Genomic DNA, 18,478 nt, shown 5'->3' with positions numbered 1-18,478 from the left:
CTGAACCTTGCCTAACATCCACAGGTCTGCGCTTTGCAGCAGGGCTCTCTGGATCGTGATCAAGAGCGGACACCGCAGCTGATTTTTGTCTCTCTCTAGCCCAGGTGTACTGAGGCCTATTGGTCTTGTTTGTATGATTGTAAACGATTTTACAACACCAAGTTATAGTCCAGCAATTTTATTTTAAATTCACAAGCTTTCGGAGGCTTCCTCCTTCGTCAGGTGAACGATGTGTTTGTATGACTCAGGGATACACCAGGCTGTGCCTTTCTTTATCCACTCAACTATCAGGAGGCATTCTGGCTTTAATATCTGATTAAATTTATCCAAAGCTAATGTGCTGCACATTTTGTAAAATATATCAAAAGACTAAAATACCTACTGCAAATCGTCGATTTAAAAAAAAACAGCCTTTCCATGAGGAGAACTGAACAATGTCAACCAAAGCTCAGAAAAACATCAAACACTCATGGCTTTTACATGAATCTCCTCTCCCATAACCTCTGGCCTCTCGAAACAAGTAGCCAAACAATAGCATGAAACATTCTCTGCGTGTCACTCTGCTTAGCTGCACTGCTTCATTGGTCCAGAATTTGCTGTCAAAATAACGGTGAGGCTAATGGATATCCAAAAGTTGCTGTCCGATGCGCTGCTCTGCCGTTAGATTCGTGAAAACAGCATCTCGCTGTCTACCTCACCACTGAAGGAGGAAGCCTCCGAAAGCTTGTGAATTTAAAATAAAATTGCTGGACTATAACTTGGTGTTGTAAAATTGTTTACAATCACCACTGAAAGGCACTGAACGCCGTGAAGTTGCTGTACTTTTGTGGTAGTTACAAACTAAACGTGCCACCGAAAGTTAGGTCAAGTCATTTCAAATCTAAGTACCCTTTTAACAAAGTGATATGTGTTAATTACGGCCAGTCAACTTCTCTGGCCCTGAAAATTAACTATTACAGTGTGGAAAGCAAAATGCTGCGGATGCTGGAAATCTGAAAAAAAACCCCAGAAAAATGCTATATTTTGCTTGCTCAGCAAGTAAGGCAGCATCTGTGGAGAATGAAACAGAGTTAATGTTTCAGGTCAAAGACCTTTCGTCAGAACTGGAAGATGTTACAGAGTTAACGTTTTTGAGCAAGTACAGAGTCAGGGAAAGAGGGGGGAGGGGAGGAAAGAACAAAAGGGAAGGTCTGTGATAGGATGGAGGGCACGAGTGATTAAATGACAAAAGGGATGATGCTGCAAGGCAGGGAAGATGGTCAAACAATGCGGTCTCCTCCTCTACATAGGGGAGACCAAATGCAGACTAGGTGATCGCTTTGCTGAACACCTCCGCTCTGTCCGCAAGCGTGACCCTGACCTGCCGGTCACTTGCCATTTTAATTCCCCGTCCCACTCCCACTCTGACCTCGGCCTCTTACACACTGTTCCATTGAAGCTCAACGTAAACTCGAGGAGCAGCACCTCATCTTTCGTTTAGGCACTTTACAACCTTCCAGACTCAACAATGATTTCAATAACTTCAGATCATAACCACTGCTCCCATTTTTTGGGTCAGCGAGTGCTGGTAATGGTTCGGCTGCTGCCATTTACAGCTACTCCTGACCAATCTTTTGTTCCTTCACCTGTCCCATTACCACCCTCCTTTCCTTATACCATCATCCCTTTTGTCATTTAATCACTCGTGCCCCCTCCCCTATCACAGACCTTCCCCTTTTGTTCTTTCCTCCCCTCCCTTTCCCTGACTCTGTAATTGTATTTGTTCAAAAACTTTTTAACATCTTCCAGTTCTGACCAAAGGTCTTCGACTTGAAACGTTAACTCTGTTTCTTTCTCCACAGATGCTGCCTGACCTGCTGAGTATTTCCAGCATTTTCTGTTTTTATTAGTGTAGAGTCTCATTTCTTCAGGTTTTAATTGTTGTTGGAGATATTTTTTTTAAAAAGTCTTAATTTTTTTTTACTTTTCCTTTCTGACACTTTTCTCTCTCAATCCAATCTTTCTTTCCCTCTCTATTTCTTTTTCTGTACCTGATTTGACAATGAATTCACCCACTCTAATTTACACTTCCTTCTCAGTTCTCGAGTTGTTAATTTCTCAATCCTTCAATCTGATTGTTTAAGGAGATACCCTATTGCTTGCCCTGTTCACTCAGGTCCCAGATTCCCTGTTTTTCTCACTGCGACGTTATCAGCTCGCACTTTCAGCAACTTGCCATGCAAAATATCATCGAAATTAAAAGGGCAAGGGCAAGTTTAATGAACGGCAGATGCCGTTTGTTCTGCTACAGCAAATTCTGGGACATTATAGCCTGTAACTGTGCCTTTGCAGGCTCGTTCTTGCACTGTTTAGATATAGAATCATAGAAAGATTACAGCAAGGAAGGAGGCCATTCGGCCCAGAGTCCGCGCCAGCTCCATGTAAGAGCAATCCAGCTGGTCCCGCTCCCCCGCCCTTTCCCCGTAGCCCTGAAAATATTTTCCTTTCAAGTACTCATCCAGTTCCCTTCTGAAGGCCACGATTGAATCTGCCTCCACCACCCCCTCGGGCAGTGCATTCCAGATCCTAAACACTCGCTGTGTAAAAAAATTTTTCCTCATGTCACCTTTGGTTCTTTTGCTGATCACCTTAAATCTATGTCCTCTGGTCCATTGGTTAAGGGAGGCATAGACGTGGAGGTCTTAAGAGTGTGATGGAATACTCTCCACTTGCCTGGATGAGTGCAGCTCCAACAACACTCAAGAAGCTCGACACCATCCAGGAGAAAGCAGCCGGCTTGATTGGCACCCCATCCACCACCCTAAACATTCACTCCCTTCACTACCGGCGCACCGTGGCTGCAGTGTGTACCATCCACAGGATGCACTGCAGCAACTCACCAAGGCTTCTTCGATAGCACCTCCCAAACCCATGACCTCTACCATCTAGAAGGACAAGGGCAGCAGGCACGTGGGAACACCACCACCTGCACGTTCCCCTCCAAGTCACACACCATCCCGACTTGGAAATATATCGCCGTTCCTTCATCGTCACTGGGTCAAAATCCTGGAACTCCTTACCTAACAGCTCTGTGGGAGAACCTTCACCACACGGACCGCAGTGGTTCAAGAAGGCGGCTCACCACCACCTTCTCAAGGGCAATTAGGGATGGGCAATAAATGCTGGCCTCGCCAGCGACGCCCACATCCCATGAACGAATAAAAAAAAAGAATGGAAACCTCAACTTCTTTTAAGGTTGCAAATTGGAGATAGTTTGGAAAACTGGAGAGCTCCTCTTCAAATGGTGTCATGAGATCTTTTACACCCACCTTATTAAAGTCAGCACCTCCGACAGTGCAGCACTCTCTCGGAACTGCACTGGGTGTGTGAGCCTAGATGACGTGCTCAATTCTCTGGAGCGGGACTTGAATCCACAACCTTCTGACTGAAGAATCTTAGATGCTACCATTGAGCCATGGTTGTCAACTAGTGGGGTTCATGTTGTAGATGGATGCCGGGGCTGGGCGAGGTGGGATACTAGAGGGTAATACAGTGGGCCAAATGCCTTTTTCTCACCCTGGACTTTTTATGTTTCTATGCTATATCTGTAAAATAATGTTGAACACATGGATTCCTGATTGGGTGGTATGGGGAGGGACAGGATTACACACATTTACAGCCCGGTGGCCCAGGGTACAGCAGTGTTAGGTTAATGCTGTACCTTGTTTCTAAAACATGTAGGTGACCAGGACACATATTCTTACCAAACATCCGCTTTCCTTCCGTAGCCTTCGCCGCTGATGACCTCTGGGCTCATCCAGTACGGTGTCCCGGTGACTGAGCGGATCCCAGTCCCAGACATGCATATCGTCTGCAGCCGCTTGCTCGCTCCGAAGTCCCCCAGCTTTACATTCCCCGCAGAGTCTCGCAAGATGTTGGCTCCTGGAACCAAATTGAACACATTTGAAGGACCAAAGGATGCCACAGCAGAGAACAAACTCTAGAACTACTCGAGATAAACAAAGCATCACCTAGACAGATAGTGGCGGGGCAACACAATGGACTGAAGTAGGCTCGATCTCTCATCAGCTCACTATCTCAGCAGTGTTACTCAGGGGAGACATGAAGCCAAGAACAGGGCACCTCTGCATGGAAGGGGAAAGGGAAAACCAAAGTAAGTCACCATGGGTGACGTAACTGACAAGATGAGACAGGGCAGGGGGCTGGAGGGGGGGGGAAATCTGCCTGAATCATGGAGCTTATTTATCTTAATGGGAGAGGGAGATGGGTCACAACTTCAGGACAGCTGGGGAGCCAATCCAGAGTCATCCAGTGATGGGAAAACAGGCTCACAGACTTTCCCAGTCACTTAAAATACTACCTCACTACAGTATCTGAGCACATAATCCAGGCGGACATTTCAGTGCAGTATGGAGGCAGATTCCAGAATATATAGTCATACGTACAACTTGCATTCGTATAGCACCTTTAACATAAAAAACCCTCCTAAAGTGCATCACAGAGACACAGAAAAAAACTGACTCCAAGTCAAAGGAGAATTCGGAGAGGTTTATGTTTCTATGCTACATCTATAAAATAATGTTAAACACATGGATTCCTAGGTGGGTGGCATAGGGAGGGACAGGATTACACATATTTACAGCCAGGAAAGCAGTTAAAATAGTGGCCCAGGGTAGTGCAGTGTTAGGTTAATGCTGTACCTTGTTTCTGAAACACGCAGGCGACCAGGACACGTATTCTTACCAAACATCCGCTTTCCTTCCGGAGCCAAAGCTTGTTCTTAAAGGAGGTAAGCGAGGCAGAGGGGGGAATTAGGAAAGGAATTCCAGAGCGTGGGACCTAACTGGTGGAAGTCACGGCCATGAATGGTGATGCGAAGTTGCAGGGAGGGGCGGGAGGGTCGTGTAGCAAAAGATGCCAGAGTCACAGGAACTGAGAGTTCTGGGGGTGGGCGTGTAGTGCTGGAGGTTATATAGGTAGGGAAGGGTGAGAGCATGGAGAGCAGAACCAAGCAAAGGTAGTCCCACTGAGCTGAATAATGGAGGAAAGGCATTAGAGGAGCATGGTGGTTGACTGTGTCAAAGGCTGCAGAGAGATCAAGGAGGGTTAATCCACCATGATCACAGTCACAGACAATGTTGTTAGTGGCTTTGGGAGGAGCGGAAACCTAATTGGAAAGATTCAAATAGAGACTTAGAATCATAGAAAGATTACAGCACGGAAGGAGGTCATTCGGCTCATCGAGTCCGTGCCAGCTCTATGCACAAGCAATCCAGTTAGTCCCACTTCCCCGCCCTATCCCTGTAGCCCTGCAGATTTTCTCCTTTTAAGTATTTATCCAGTTCCCTTTTGAAGGCCATGATTGAATCTGCCACCACCACCTCCTCGGGCAGTGCATTCCAGATCCTAACCACTCGCTGTGTAAAAAAGATTTTCCTTCCGCCAAGTTACCCTTTACCATTCCGCCAATGGGAACAGTTTCTCTCTATCTACTCTGTCTAGATCCTTCATGATTTTGAATACCTCTATCAAATCTCCTCGCAACCGTCTCTGTTCCAAGGAGAACAACCCCAGCTTCTCCAGTCATATCCACGTAACTGAAGTCCCTCATCCCTGGAATCATTCTAGTAAATCTCATTCTAGAGCACCGTCTAAGGCCTTTACATCTTTCCTCAAGTTGTGGCTGAGCCAGTGTTGTATAAAGGTTCATCATGACTTCCTTGCTTTTGTACTCTATGCCTCTATTTATAAAGCCCAGGAGACAGTATGCTTTTTTAAACCACTTTCTCAACCTGCCCTGCCACCTTCAATGATTTGTGCTCATAAATCCCCAGATCTCTCTGTTCCTGTGCCCCTTTTAGAATTGTGCCCTCCAGTTTATATTGCCTCTTCTCACTCTTCCTACCAAAATGTATCACTTCACATTTTTCAGCGTTAAATTTCATTTGCCAAATGTCCGCCCATTCCACCAGCCTGTCTATATCCTCTTGAAATCTATCACTATCCTCCTCACTGTTTACTACCCTTCCAAGTTTTGTCTCTTCTGCAAATTTGGAAATTGTGCCCTGTACACCCAAGTCCAAGTCATTAATATATATCAAGAAAAGCTGTGGTCCTAGTACTAACACCTGGGGAACACAGTGTACACCTCCCTCCAGTCCAAAAAACAACCGTTCACCACTACTCTCTGTTTCCTGTTACTTAGCCAATTTTGTATCCATGGTGCTACTGCCCCCTTTATTCCATGGGCTTCAAACTTGATGATAAGCCTATTTTGCGGCTCTTTATCAAATGACTTGCAGGAGAGATGGGAGGCAACATGTTCAAGGACTTTGGTGGGGAAATGGAGGTTGAAAATGGGACAGATTGCAACGACAGAGGGGTAGAAAGAGGAGCTTTGAGGAGGAAGAGATGACCACATTTGTGAAAGGAAGGGGGACAGTACTTTAGGGGAGAGGACCATTTATAATGTCAGCAAGCGTGAGGGCCAGGAAGTCAAGTTGGGTGGTCAGAAGTGTTGTGGGAATGGGGTTGAGGGAGCAGGAGGTGGGTCTCACAGACAATGAGATCGGATAGGGCATGGGAGAGAATCTAGCGACAGACGGAGGTTCAGGTGGGGTAAGGGGGAGCCCGAGGGGAGTTCTGGCTTGTTGGGCAAGGTGAAGAAGCAGAAACAGCTGAATAGATGGTTTCCACCTTGGTAACAAAGAAATCCATGGGCTCCTTGCATTTGTTGGAAGTGAGAGTGGAGGGGGCAGGGGAGAGAGGTTTAGGTAGATGGTTGGCAGTGGAGAAACAAAACAGGATAGTCTTTGGTTTCTAGGATGATCCTGGAGTGCTGGATTTTGGCGACAGGGAGAGAGGCCCAGTAGAGATTGAGGTGGTCCAGCCAGACCTGGTGATGGATGGCCAAGCAAGTAGCGCATCAGATACTAGAAAGTCTGTATCCCTCGAGGGAGTGAAGATGGGGGCCAGGATGGGAGGCAGTGATGAATTTACGATGGACAAGGGCATCAAAGATGGAGATGAGGGACTGGTCGAGCAAGTTGATAGCTGCAGTGGTATTGCGGTGAATGGAAAGCCAAAGGCTGGGCAGATGGGAGTTTGAAAGTGCAGTTGTAAGTGACTGGGGGGAGTTTTTTTTCCAGGGGAGGACACAAAAAGAAGTGGGCTTGGAAGGTAGTCAGGAGATGCAGGTGTGAGAGATACAAGGAAGTGGATGGAGATGGCCTCCTCAGTGATTTAGACTAGAGGAGTAGAGAGGCCATGTGAAATGGCGAGGCTGAGGTGAGGCTGTGAAACTGGTCAGAGATTTAGGGAGGACAGGAGGGTAGTGAATTCCGAGGAGAGGAGACAACAGGTGGTTGACAACAAGCATTTTAAAGGAGAGGTGAAAGATGTAGAATAAGATGAGGTGTCCAAAGGAGAAGGTGCCAGGGGAATAGGGCAAAAAGGCCAAAGTATGATGGGTGATATGGATCACACCACCACCACAGCAGTTTGGGCAGGGCAGGTTCAGCAAAGGGCAAGATGATGCCACCCATGATCCAAGTTTCAGTCAAAGCTAGGATGTCAATGCAATTATTCACAAATAGGTCATGGATGACAAGGGCCCTGTTCGCAAGGGAACAGACAATCTGGAGGGAAATACAGACAGGGCCGCTGACTGTTGATCCGTTGACAGAGTCCAAGGGGGCAGTGATGGGTGGGTTGAGCGGGACAGGAAGACTGTCGGTGAGGCTAGCTCCAACGGGCACACATGGCGGGTAGGTTGGCAAGAGAGGAGGATGGGGCAGTTGGGGTTGCTGCTCGTAAGGAGGCAGCAATAGGGACCTTGCTGAACCCTTTGGAGAATGCGGAGAGGAACACAAAGGGTAGCCATAGGTTTATTCAAGGGGGATTCAAGCCTGGGATGGCAGCAGGCGAGTAGGAAGGAAAAGGGGTAGTAATGGGGTTGGGGAGGAGGTAAAGTACCTGAGAGGGGATAAATGAAACGTGTCACGGCCTGGTGACAGGAAGGAGGGAAGACTCCGAGAGGCGGAGATTAAAAAAAGGAGATGAGTAATTGGCTGGTCAGTGCCAGTGGAATCAGGGGACATCACTTAAAGTTTGTGGTACCTTGTGTGCAAGTTGGCTGCTGCATTTGCCTACACAGCAGTAATTACATTTCAAAATGAACACATTGGGACATCCCGAGGATGTGAAAGGTGCTATATAAATGCAAGTTTGATCTTTACATACTCAGCAGTTCATGTATGCAATGTGGTAAATGAAATGAGTGGTGCCCTCATGCTCGGCCTTTACAGCAACACTTAAAATCAATGGGTTTGTTGTGTTGGTTGAGATTAACAATGAACACAGTGGCAGGGTGTTAGCAGTGATACTGTGTGCTGCACGGCCTTATATTCTACAGTCAGCAGCACTGCTGCACGACCCCTACTTCCTCCACACTAACAGGTCCAGAGGTCAGGAGCTCTCTCTGCACATATCTTTCAATCTGTCAGTGTTGAGGGTTGATGAGTTTTGTTTCATTAGTCAAGACTTCCATGTCAGGAAATGCACAATACCTCATGAATTAACCTTGCTGCTGCACTTTGCCTGCTTCCCAAAGCCTTTCTTCAAAGGGCCTGGGGCAGTGCTGGACTCCTTTTACAGCCAATTCACCACGCTCTTCACAAATAGTTTCAAATTTACCCTGGCCCTTTCTCTCTGACAAGACCACTACCAAATTTAAAACACTACCCCAGGATCCCACCCCCTCTCAAAGGGCCGTCAGATCCTGGAATTATTTTGTTCTTTGTAGATTTGACAACGACACCTCCCTCTGCCTCCCTTCCCCTCACCCCAAAATCCTCTTGCTGAACACTGAGAGGAGGCAATGCAGAGCGAGTTGTTTTCTTTTACATCAGCCCGGCAATAGCTTGACACAGGGTGAATACATTTTTTTTTAAAAAGGCTATTTGTTAAGATTGATTTCCTCCTCCTGAAGTTTGCACTGATCACCAGAAGGGCAGGATGGGCTGCAGCACACGTCCCCCTCCCCCAAAGACAGTGAAGAGTCCATCCATCACTCATGGCCTCCTGCAACTTAGACAATCTTCCTGCTCTGCACCCCCTCCAGCTGGGACTGTCAGCATTGTTTCCTGCTCCACTCCCTCCCCTGGTTAGGATGATCTATGCATTCTCACTGCCCAGCATCCTCCTCCGGCTGGAACAGCCTCCACCTCCTCTCCCAAAGGCCTCCTCTGGCTGGAATAGCCTCCATCTCCTCTCCCCATGTTCTCCTCCGGCTGGGACAGCCTCCACCTCCTCTTCCCGTTCCTGCCTCCGACTGAGACAGTCTCCACCTCCTCTCCCCGTTCCCTCCTCTGGCTGAGACCGTCTCCACCTCCGCTCCCCTTTCCCTCCTCCGGCTGGGACAGTCTCCATCTCCTCTGGCTGGGACAGTCTCCATCTCCTCTCCCCGTTTCCTCCTCCAGCTGGGACAGTCTCCACCTCCTCTCCCCATTCCCTCCTCCAGCCGGGATGGTCTGCATCTCCTTTTCCCACTCTTCCCCTTCCCCTTCCCCCTCCCCCTCCCCCCCCCGACACTCCCCACCAGCTAGGATCCTCTGTACCTGCTCATCTCCCGACAACCTCCTCCAGACAAGATGGACTAACTCACAGTAAGTGGCTGCTGATGCTGCTGTGAGATTACCCAATGTGATTCACAAAGGTCTCGCTGGCTAATGTAACTGCTGTATATCTGTTCAGACTAATGCACACTGTAACTCACCAAATTGAATAATTCAGCGTTACAAACAGTAAATCTAATTAAAATACTGCAGAAGGCATCTTAGTGCATTGTCTTATCAAGGCATTGCCGCCATCATATGTAAAACCCCAAACTTTCCAGATCATATTCATGGCTATATATTTCATTCCAGTCCTGCACATGACACCGGCTATTTAACGTGGCCTGTTCTTGCCTCGATTACAGGCCCTGAACAAAAAGCACACACCATCTAAGCAAGACTGTCATCTGATCTTGGCTGGACTTCTGATTTTTGTTTTAAACCATTTGCTTCTCTCCTGAAGGCGCTGACTCATGCTGAGCTAAGGTTCCACAGATGTCTGCGAGCCCTCTGATTAATCATCCAAGGGGCCGTTCTTCAATGTAGGAACCTGAACAGCAAGTGGTGAGAGAATATTCAATTGGGGGAGGGTGCACTGAAGAGAAATCTCAACCAAACCCAGTCATGTCCTCCTCAGGCATCCACGAAAGGCACGCATTCTAAGTAGGAGTCACTAGTAGTGACCAGGAACGCAAATCCTCTCTGATTTAACCCTCTATCATCTAGTAGCAAGAGGGCTGAAATTACACGTGGCGCCCCTATCAATGTAAAACTGAGATCCGTGAACTCAGGAGAGGCAGGGGACCGGCCCTTGCACCTTCTGATCTACACCGGGTGGTGTCCTCACCGACAGCAGCAGGGGAGCACAATCATGCATTCTTATTACAATAACCTGCTGCCATTCAGATTCCGAGAAAGTCCTTCCTAGAAACCAAGCTCGCCAAATAACCTGCGTCACAGTACAACACAAAGCTGAGCATTGCAGTGTCACTTCCAAATGATTTAACACTTCCCTCCTGGCTCCCAGTCAAGTTGCAAGGGAAAGGGGACAGAGAATCCCAACACTTTATGCAAGACTTCAATCGCCATTCATTGAATGGACTCGTGTAGGTCACAAATAACTAATCAGTTCCTTCTCAATTGGTTTTACCAAATCTAGTTTGCAAAAAACAATGAGATGTTGCAGAATTTTCATTGGATTTTTAAAATTTTCTTCAGATTGCCTCAGCCTTTGTACTTTTCACACACTGTGCCAGGGATCTGCTGCATTAAATTGGGTGGACCACTGATTGCAACAGAAAAATATTATGGATCTCCCGCAACAAATTCCACACAATTCTATCATCTAGTAGCAATAATTGAAGGTAAAGGTGTGAGTTTATTGTACACGAGCTTGGCCAGCTGTATAATCAAATACTTATTCAATGGAGGATCTGAACAGGTTGAAAAGAAATGAAGAAACAGCGGAAAGGAGAGGAAAGTTTGGAGGATGTGATGGCAAAGCACTGGGCTCCCATTCAGCAACATTCCCTTATAGAAAGGTACACTGCCTTTTGGTTGTACAAGCTGTTCAGCATGATTGAGGGAGTGGGGATGGGGGAAAAAGAGCCGCTGATCAGTCATGAAGCTAACTGAGTTGACTACAAAATAACAAACCACTGGGGGAAAATTGGTAATGTAACCATTGGTAAAAATTGGTAATACCTGGTGACTGATATCATCATTTCTGTGCCATCATCAGATCATGCTAATCAATAAAGACCAACAACCTCCAAAAAGGAGCAATTGGGATAACAAGCTCTGAGCACAACTTGTAATCAAACAAAATAATATGTTAAACAGAACAAATATTCAGAGACACAGAGGTGGTGCAATGTTCTGCAACAATGGAAAATGTGCAGCACACTAATCTCTTTGCTCCCCAGTTACTGGACTAGTGATCCAGAGGCCTGGACTAACAATCCAGAGAATGCAAATCCCACCATGGCAGAGTGAGAATTTGAATTCAGTTTAACAAAAAAATGGAAATAAAAGGCTGGTATCAGTAAAAGTGACCATGAAGCTGAAGGATTGTTGTTCAGAGAAACAACTGGTTCACTCATGTCCTTTAGGGAAGGAAACCCGCCGTCCTTACCTGGTCTGGCCTACTTGTGACTCCAGTCCCACACCAACATGATTGATTCTTAACCGCCCTCTGAAGTGGTCGAGCCACTCAGTTGTATCAAGCCGCTACAAAAATGGACTGCAGCGGTTCACATCCCTAGAATGAAAAAAAAAAGTGGCACACTCACCCTTTATATCCCGATGTACAATCATATTACTGTGCAGGTAGGACACTCCCTCCAGAATCTGCCTGGTGTATTTTCGGGTCACATTCTCCGTTAACGCTCCGTATGCTTTCAGTTGGTCCTTCACCGAGCCCTGGAGAGAACAGGAACATGGTCAGTGAAACAGGACCAATGATCTTTGGATAAGGGAGCATCATTCCAAACTGACTGCAGAACTTAATGATACCAGCTGCAGCAGCAGCAACAAGTAGCAGGTAACGTTGCAGAGGCCAAAGTCCGATTACAACCAGTTAATATTAAACACAACACTTCTAATCATGTCAGATATCTTCCCATCCTTTCCAGTGTCATCTTGGTACATTTTCATTCGGAATAATTCCATGGAAAAGGTGAGTGGAGCAAATGTTAATTGATCAAGGAGGGGAGAGGCAGATTGGCAAATTTAAAGAATCAGACGGTTATAAAAATAGCAGATTATTTCTTCTGTATCAAAATGAGGGTTGGTGTTGTGGAATGAAATACTTTTCCATTTTGGGCACCCAATGCCAACAATGAGCATGGCCATAGGCAATGTAAAGCTCCTTTTACAATAGGGGTGTCTAAGACAATGCCTGTAGGTCAGATGAGCCGGCTAGCTCGCATTATCAGGCCCGTAAAGCCCTGTTCTGGTTGCTTTCTATTTGCTCACATTGGAGCATAAATTTCTCCTGCATTTGGCTTCAGCTCTTTCAGATTTTCAGGGCTGCGTAATTGGAAAGGGTACAATCTCATTTAGACCAATTCTCTGGGCTGGGAAGGTTCAAAAAGCGTTCCATTGTAAACTCTGGAGAGTGGACAGCAGCAGCAGATCATAGGGGTGGAAACGGCAGTGGAGATGGAAGCAAGCGGAGCAAGTAGTGATGGAGCAAACCCGGCCAGGAGAGAGCAACAGCTGAGCTGAGATACAGGGCAGAGAGCTTCAACCAGCAAACAACCCAAGGATTTTTACCTATGGGCAATTAACCCACAGAAAACACTGGTTAGGCCTCAACTGGAGTATTGTGTTTCATTCTGGGCACCACACTTTAGGAAGGATGTCAAGGCCTTAGAGAGGGTGCAGAAGAGATTTACTAGAATGGTATCAGGGATGAGGGATTTCAGTTATGTGGAGAGACTGGAGAAGCTGGAGGTGTTCTCCTTAGAGCAGAGAAGGTTAAGGGGAGATTTGATCAAGGTGTTTAAAATCATGAACGGTTTTGATAAGAGTAAATAAGGAGGAACTGTTTCCAGTGGCAGGAGGGTCAGTAACCTGAGGGCACAAATTTAAGGTGATCGGCAAAGAGCCAGAGGCGACATGAAGAAACATTTTTTTTTACACAGTGAGTTGTAATGATCTGGAATGCGCTGCCTGAAAGGGTGGTGGAAGCAAATTCAATAATAACTTCCAAAAGGGAATTGGATAAATACCTGAAGGGGAAAAAATTTACAGGGCTATGGGGAAAGATGAGAGGAATGTGACTAATTGGATAGCTCTTTCAAAGAGCCAGCACAGGCACGAAGGGTCGAACGGCCTCTTTCTGTGCTATACCTATTATGATACTATGACTCACCTCCTGACTTCCCAAAGCCTTTCCACCATCTACAAGGCACAAGTCAGGAGTGTGATGGAATACTCTCCACTTGCCTGGATGAGTGCAGCTCCAACAACACTCAAGAAGCTCGACACCATCCAGGACAAAGCAGCCCGCTTGATTGGCACCCCATCCACCACCCTAAACATTCACTCCCTCCACCACCGGCGCACTCTGGCTGCAGTGTGTACCATCCACAGGATGCAGTGCAGCAACTCGCCAAGGCTTCTTCAACAGCACCTCGCAAACCCGCAACCTCTACCACCTAGAAGGACAAGAGCAGCAGGTACATGGGAACAACACCACCTGCACATTCCCCTCCAAGTCACACACCATCCCGACTTGGAAAAATATTTTCACATCGTTCACCTGACGAAGGGGGAAGCCTCCGAAAGCTTGTGAATTTAAAATAAAATTGCTGGACTATAACTTGGTGTTGTAAAATTGTTTACAATTGGAAATATATCGCCGTTCCTTCATCGTCGCTGGGTCAGAATCCTGGAACTCCCTTCCTAACAGCACTGTGGGAGAATCGTCACCACACGGGCTGCAGCGGTTCAAGGAGGCGGCTCACCACCTCCTTCTCAAGGGCAATTAGGGATGGGCAATAAATGCCGGCCTCGCCAGCGACGCCCACGTCCCATGAACGAATAAAAAAAAAACTTCCCACAGGTGATTGATTTGTTTTTTGAATGTCAGTGGGGAACAGTACTTGTAAATGCTTGGGAGTCAGGTGCCAGTAAATATGGAAATGTCTTATTGGAAAATTGATTCTGTTGGACATGGTATTTAATCAGGATTCTGCCTGACCAAGAAGCGTTCTAATCATACACGGCCCACTCTGGTTTCCTGTTCCAAAAGGCTATGACCCCCTGCCTATTAAGCCCCAACCTCACACTCAGAAGAGCACCTCCTACTGCAGTGATCCCCCCCCCCCTCGTTTCCCACATCCTGAAGGATTTTCGGTGACATTTCCAGTTCATTGCTAAATCCTGCGAGATAACGAGGATCTCTGTACCCTGGACTTTACCTATGGGCAATTAACCCACGGAAAACATTGGTTAGGCCTCAGCTGGAGTATTGTGTTCAATTCTGGGCACCACAGTTTAGGACGGATGGGAACGGAGTTAAGACTGTCCAAATTCAATTTACACCTGTAAGTCAACAAAAAGAGGAAACTTTCACTGCATCAGTTTTGGCTTAATTCAAACCCAGGTCCCAGAGGTAAAGGACAATGTGTTGAAATATTGCACCAGTCCCCAACAACAGATGATCTCTACGAGAATCATAGAGGTATTAGGTCGGTGCAATCATAGGAACATAGAACATGGGCCGGCTCTCCAACTCCCCACTGAAAATAAATGCTAAGGGAGCAGTCAGTGATGATCACAAATACAGAGGACCTCCCAGAAACTGCCTTTAATGAATTTACTTGTGTAGGAACATAGGAACAGGAGTAGGCCATTTAGCCCCTCGAGGCTGTTCCATTATTCAATGAGATCATGGCTGATCTGTGACCTAATTCTATATACCCGCCTTCGACCCATATCCCTTAATACCTTTCATTAACAAAGATCTAGCAATCTCAGACTTAAAATTAACAATTGAGCTAGCATCAATTGCTGTTTGAGGAAGAGAGTTCCAAACTCCTGCCACCATTTGTGTGTAGAAGTGCTTCCTAACTTCACTCCTGAAAGTCCTGGCTCTAATTTTTAGGCTATGTACCCTAGGCTCCCCAACCAGCAGAAATAGTTTCTCTATCTACCCTATCAGTTCCCCTTAATCTTCTAAATTCCAGGGAATACAACCCTAGTTTGTGTAATCTCCCCATATAATTTAACCCTTGGAGTCCAGGTATCATTCCAGTAAATCTATGCTGCACTCCCCCGAAGGCCAATATATCCCTCCTAAAGTGCGGTGCCCAGAACTGAACACAGTACTCCAGGTGTGGTCTAACCAGGGCTTTGTATAGCTGTAGCATAACTTCTACCCCCTTATATTCTAGTCCTCTAGATATAAGGGCCAGCATTCCATTAGGCCTTTTGATTATTTTCTGTATCTGTCCATGACATTTTACGGATGCAATCGATTGCAGAAGTGTAGCTGGCCAGATATATAAAAACATTACAAATAAAAATATTTTAAAGAATCTATTAACACAAGGTATTACTTTATTTTAAGCTTTTATGGATTGAACAGGATCATGCATGAACGTAATGCACCCCACAGTTAAGCTTCCTGGTAACACTAGGTGTATTACTCACGGTAATACACCTAGTTAAAATTCTAAATTGGGGAAAGGCCAATTTTGATGGTATTAGACAGGAACTTTCAGAAGTTGATTGGGAGAGTCTGTTGGCAGGCAAAGGGACGTCTGGTAAGTGGGAGGCTTTCAAAAGTGTGTTAACCAGGGTTCAGGGTAAGCACATTCCTTATAAAGTGAAGGGCAAGGCTGGTAGAAGTAGGGAACCTTGGATGACTCGGGAGATTGAGGCACTAGTCAAAAAGAAGAAGGAGGCATATGACATGCATAGGCAGCTGGGATCAAGTGGATCCCTTGAAGAGTATAGAGATTGCCGGAGTAGAGTTAAGAGAGAAATCAGGAGGGCAAAAAGGGGATATGAGATTGCTTTGGCAGATCAGGCAAAGGTGAATCCAAAGAGCTTCTACAAATACATAAAGGGCAAAAGGGTAACTAGGGAGAGAGGGAGAGAGTAGGGCCTCTTAAGGATCAACAAGGTCATCTATGTGCGGAACCACAAGAGATGGGTGAGATCCTGAATGAATATTTCACATCGGTATTTACGGTTGAGAAAGGCATGGATGTTAGGGAACTTGGGGAAATAAATAGTGATGTCTTGAGGAGTGTACATATTACAGAGAGGGAGGTGCTGGAAGTCTTAACGCGCATCAAGGTAGATAAATCTCCGGGACCTGATGAAATGTATCCCAGGACGTTATGGGAGGTTAGGGAGGAAATTGCGGGTCCCCTAGCAGAGATATTTGAATCATCCACCGCTACAGGTGAGGTGCCTGAAGATTGGAGGGTAGCAAATGTTGTGCCTTTGTTTAAGAAGGGCGGCAGGGAAAAGCCTGGGAACTATAGACCAGTGAGCCTGACATCTGTAGTGGGTAAGTTGTTAGAGGGTATTCTGAGGGACAGAATCTACAGGCATTTGGAGAGGCAGGGACTAATTAGGAACAGTCAGCATGGTTTTGTGAGAGGAAAATCATGTCTCACGAATTTGATTGAGTTTTTTGAAGGGGTAACCAAGAAGATAGATGAGGGCTGTGCAGTAGACGTGGTCTACATGGACTTCAGCAAAGCATTTGACAAGGTACCGCATGGTAGGTTGTTACATAAGGTTAAATCTCATGGGATCCAAGGTGAGGTAGCCAATTGGATACAAAATTGGCTTGACGACAGAAGACAGAGGGTGGTTGTCGAGGGTTGTTTTTCAAACTGGATGCCTGTGTCCAGCGGTGTGCCTCAGGGATCGGTGCTGGGTCCGCTGTTATTTGTTATTTATATTAATGATTTGGATGAGAATTTAGGAGGCATGGTTAGTAAGTTTGCAGATGACACCAAGATTGGTGGCATTGTGGACAGTGAAGAAGGTTATCTAGGATTGCAACGGGATCTTGATAAATTGGGCCAGTGGGCCGATGAATGGCAGATGGAGTTTAATTTAGATAAATGTGAGGTGATGCATTTTGGTAGATCGAATCGGGCCAGGACCTACTCCGTTAATGGTAGGGCGTTGGGGAGAGTTATAGAACAAAGAGATCTAGGAGTACAGATTCATAGCTCCTTGAAAGTGGAGTCACAGGTGGATAGGGTGGTGAAGAAGGCATTCAGCATGCTTGGTTTCATTGGTCAGAACATTGAATGCAGGAGTTGGGATGTCTTGTTGAAGTTGTACAGGGCATTGGTGAGGCCACACTTGGAGTACTGTGTACAGTTCTGGTCACCCTATTATAGAAAGGATATTATTAAACTAGAAAGAGTGCAGAAAAGATTTACTAGGATGCTACCGGGACTTGATGGTTTGACTTACAGGGAGAGGTTAGACAGACTGGGACTTTTTTCCCTGGAGAGTAGGAGGTTAAGGGGTGATCTTATAGAAGTCTATAAAATAATGAGGGGCATAGATAAGGTCGATAGTCAAAATCTTTTCCCAAAGGTAGGGGAGTCTATAACGAGGGGGCACAGATTTAAGGTGAGAGGGGAGAGATACAAAAGGATCCAGAGGGGCAATTTTTTCACTCAAAGGGTGGTGAGTGTCTGGAACGAGCTGCCAGAGGCAGTAGTAGAGGCGGGTACAATTTTGTCTTTTAAAAAGCATTTGGACAGTTACATGGGGAAGATGGGTATCGAGGGATATGGGCCAAGTGCAGGCAATTGGGACTAGCTTAGTGGTATGGACATGTTGGGCCGAAGGGCCTGTTTCCATGTTGTAACTTCTATGATTCTATGATTCTATACAGGATTACTACGCCCATTATAGAGTCCTGTACAAACTATGCACGTTTAAGCTCTGTGTAATATCTCAGTAAAACACTCTTCCTGTCAGTTGAATCCACTACAAGCTTGTAAACAGTATCATGCCACGTGACATGCAATTGCATGGCTAAACTTGGCAGTCGGAATGGCACCAGCAGTGGAACGCACAAACCTCCGCGGTATAAAGCCAACGCTCCAATTAGGATTAGAAAAACACTAACTTTCTAAAAGATAAACAATGATTTTCAGAGCATTTTAAGCAGCATCTCACCCTCGGGGCATCGATGACCATGCAAACTGATGGAGCTTCATTCTACAGCATCCAAATCACTTGCCTCATAGCGCATTCTCAGCCACCATTCACTCTATATGTATACAACATGTCCCTCATCACCTGTGTGTGTTGAAAGTGGATTATAACGAAGTGCTATTACACCGTTAAAAGTTTCTAAATTGCTAGAG

At 46.1% G+C, this 18,478-nt stretch overlaps 1 protein-coding gene across 1 annotated transcript in view; it reads right to left on the bottom strand.

The window, feature by feature from the left end:
* Positions 1–18,478, bottom strand: part of map3k3 (mitogen-activated protein kinase kinase kinase 3) — a 146,900-nt gene that overhangs the window by 14,321 nt on the left and 114,101 nt on the right. The window contains exons 15-16 of the mRNA XM_067969120.1: positions 11,906–12,035; positions 3,744–3,921 (exon numbers count right to left, since the gene is read on the bottom strand). Of these exons, the coding sequence (XP_067825221.1) occupies positions 3,744–3,921; positions 11,906–12,035 (308 nt within the window). The remainder of the gene's footprint in view (positions 1–3,743; positions 3,922–11,905; positions 12,036–18,478) is intronic.

Source organism: Heptranchias perlo, chromosome 30, assembly GCF_035084215.1.
Source record: "Heptranchias perlo isolate sHepPer1 chromosome 30, sHepPer1.hap1, whole genome shotgun sequence".
NCBI lineage: Eukaryota > Metazoa > Chordata > Chondrichthyes > Hexanchiformes > Hexanchidae > Heptranchias > Heptranchias perlo.
The sequence above is the reverse complement of the archived record's forward strand: the minus strand, read 5'-3'. Positions and strand labels throughout refer to the sequence as shown.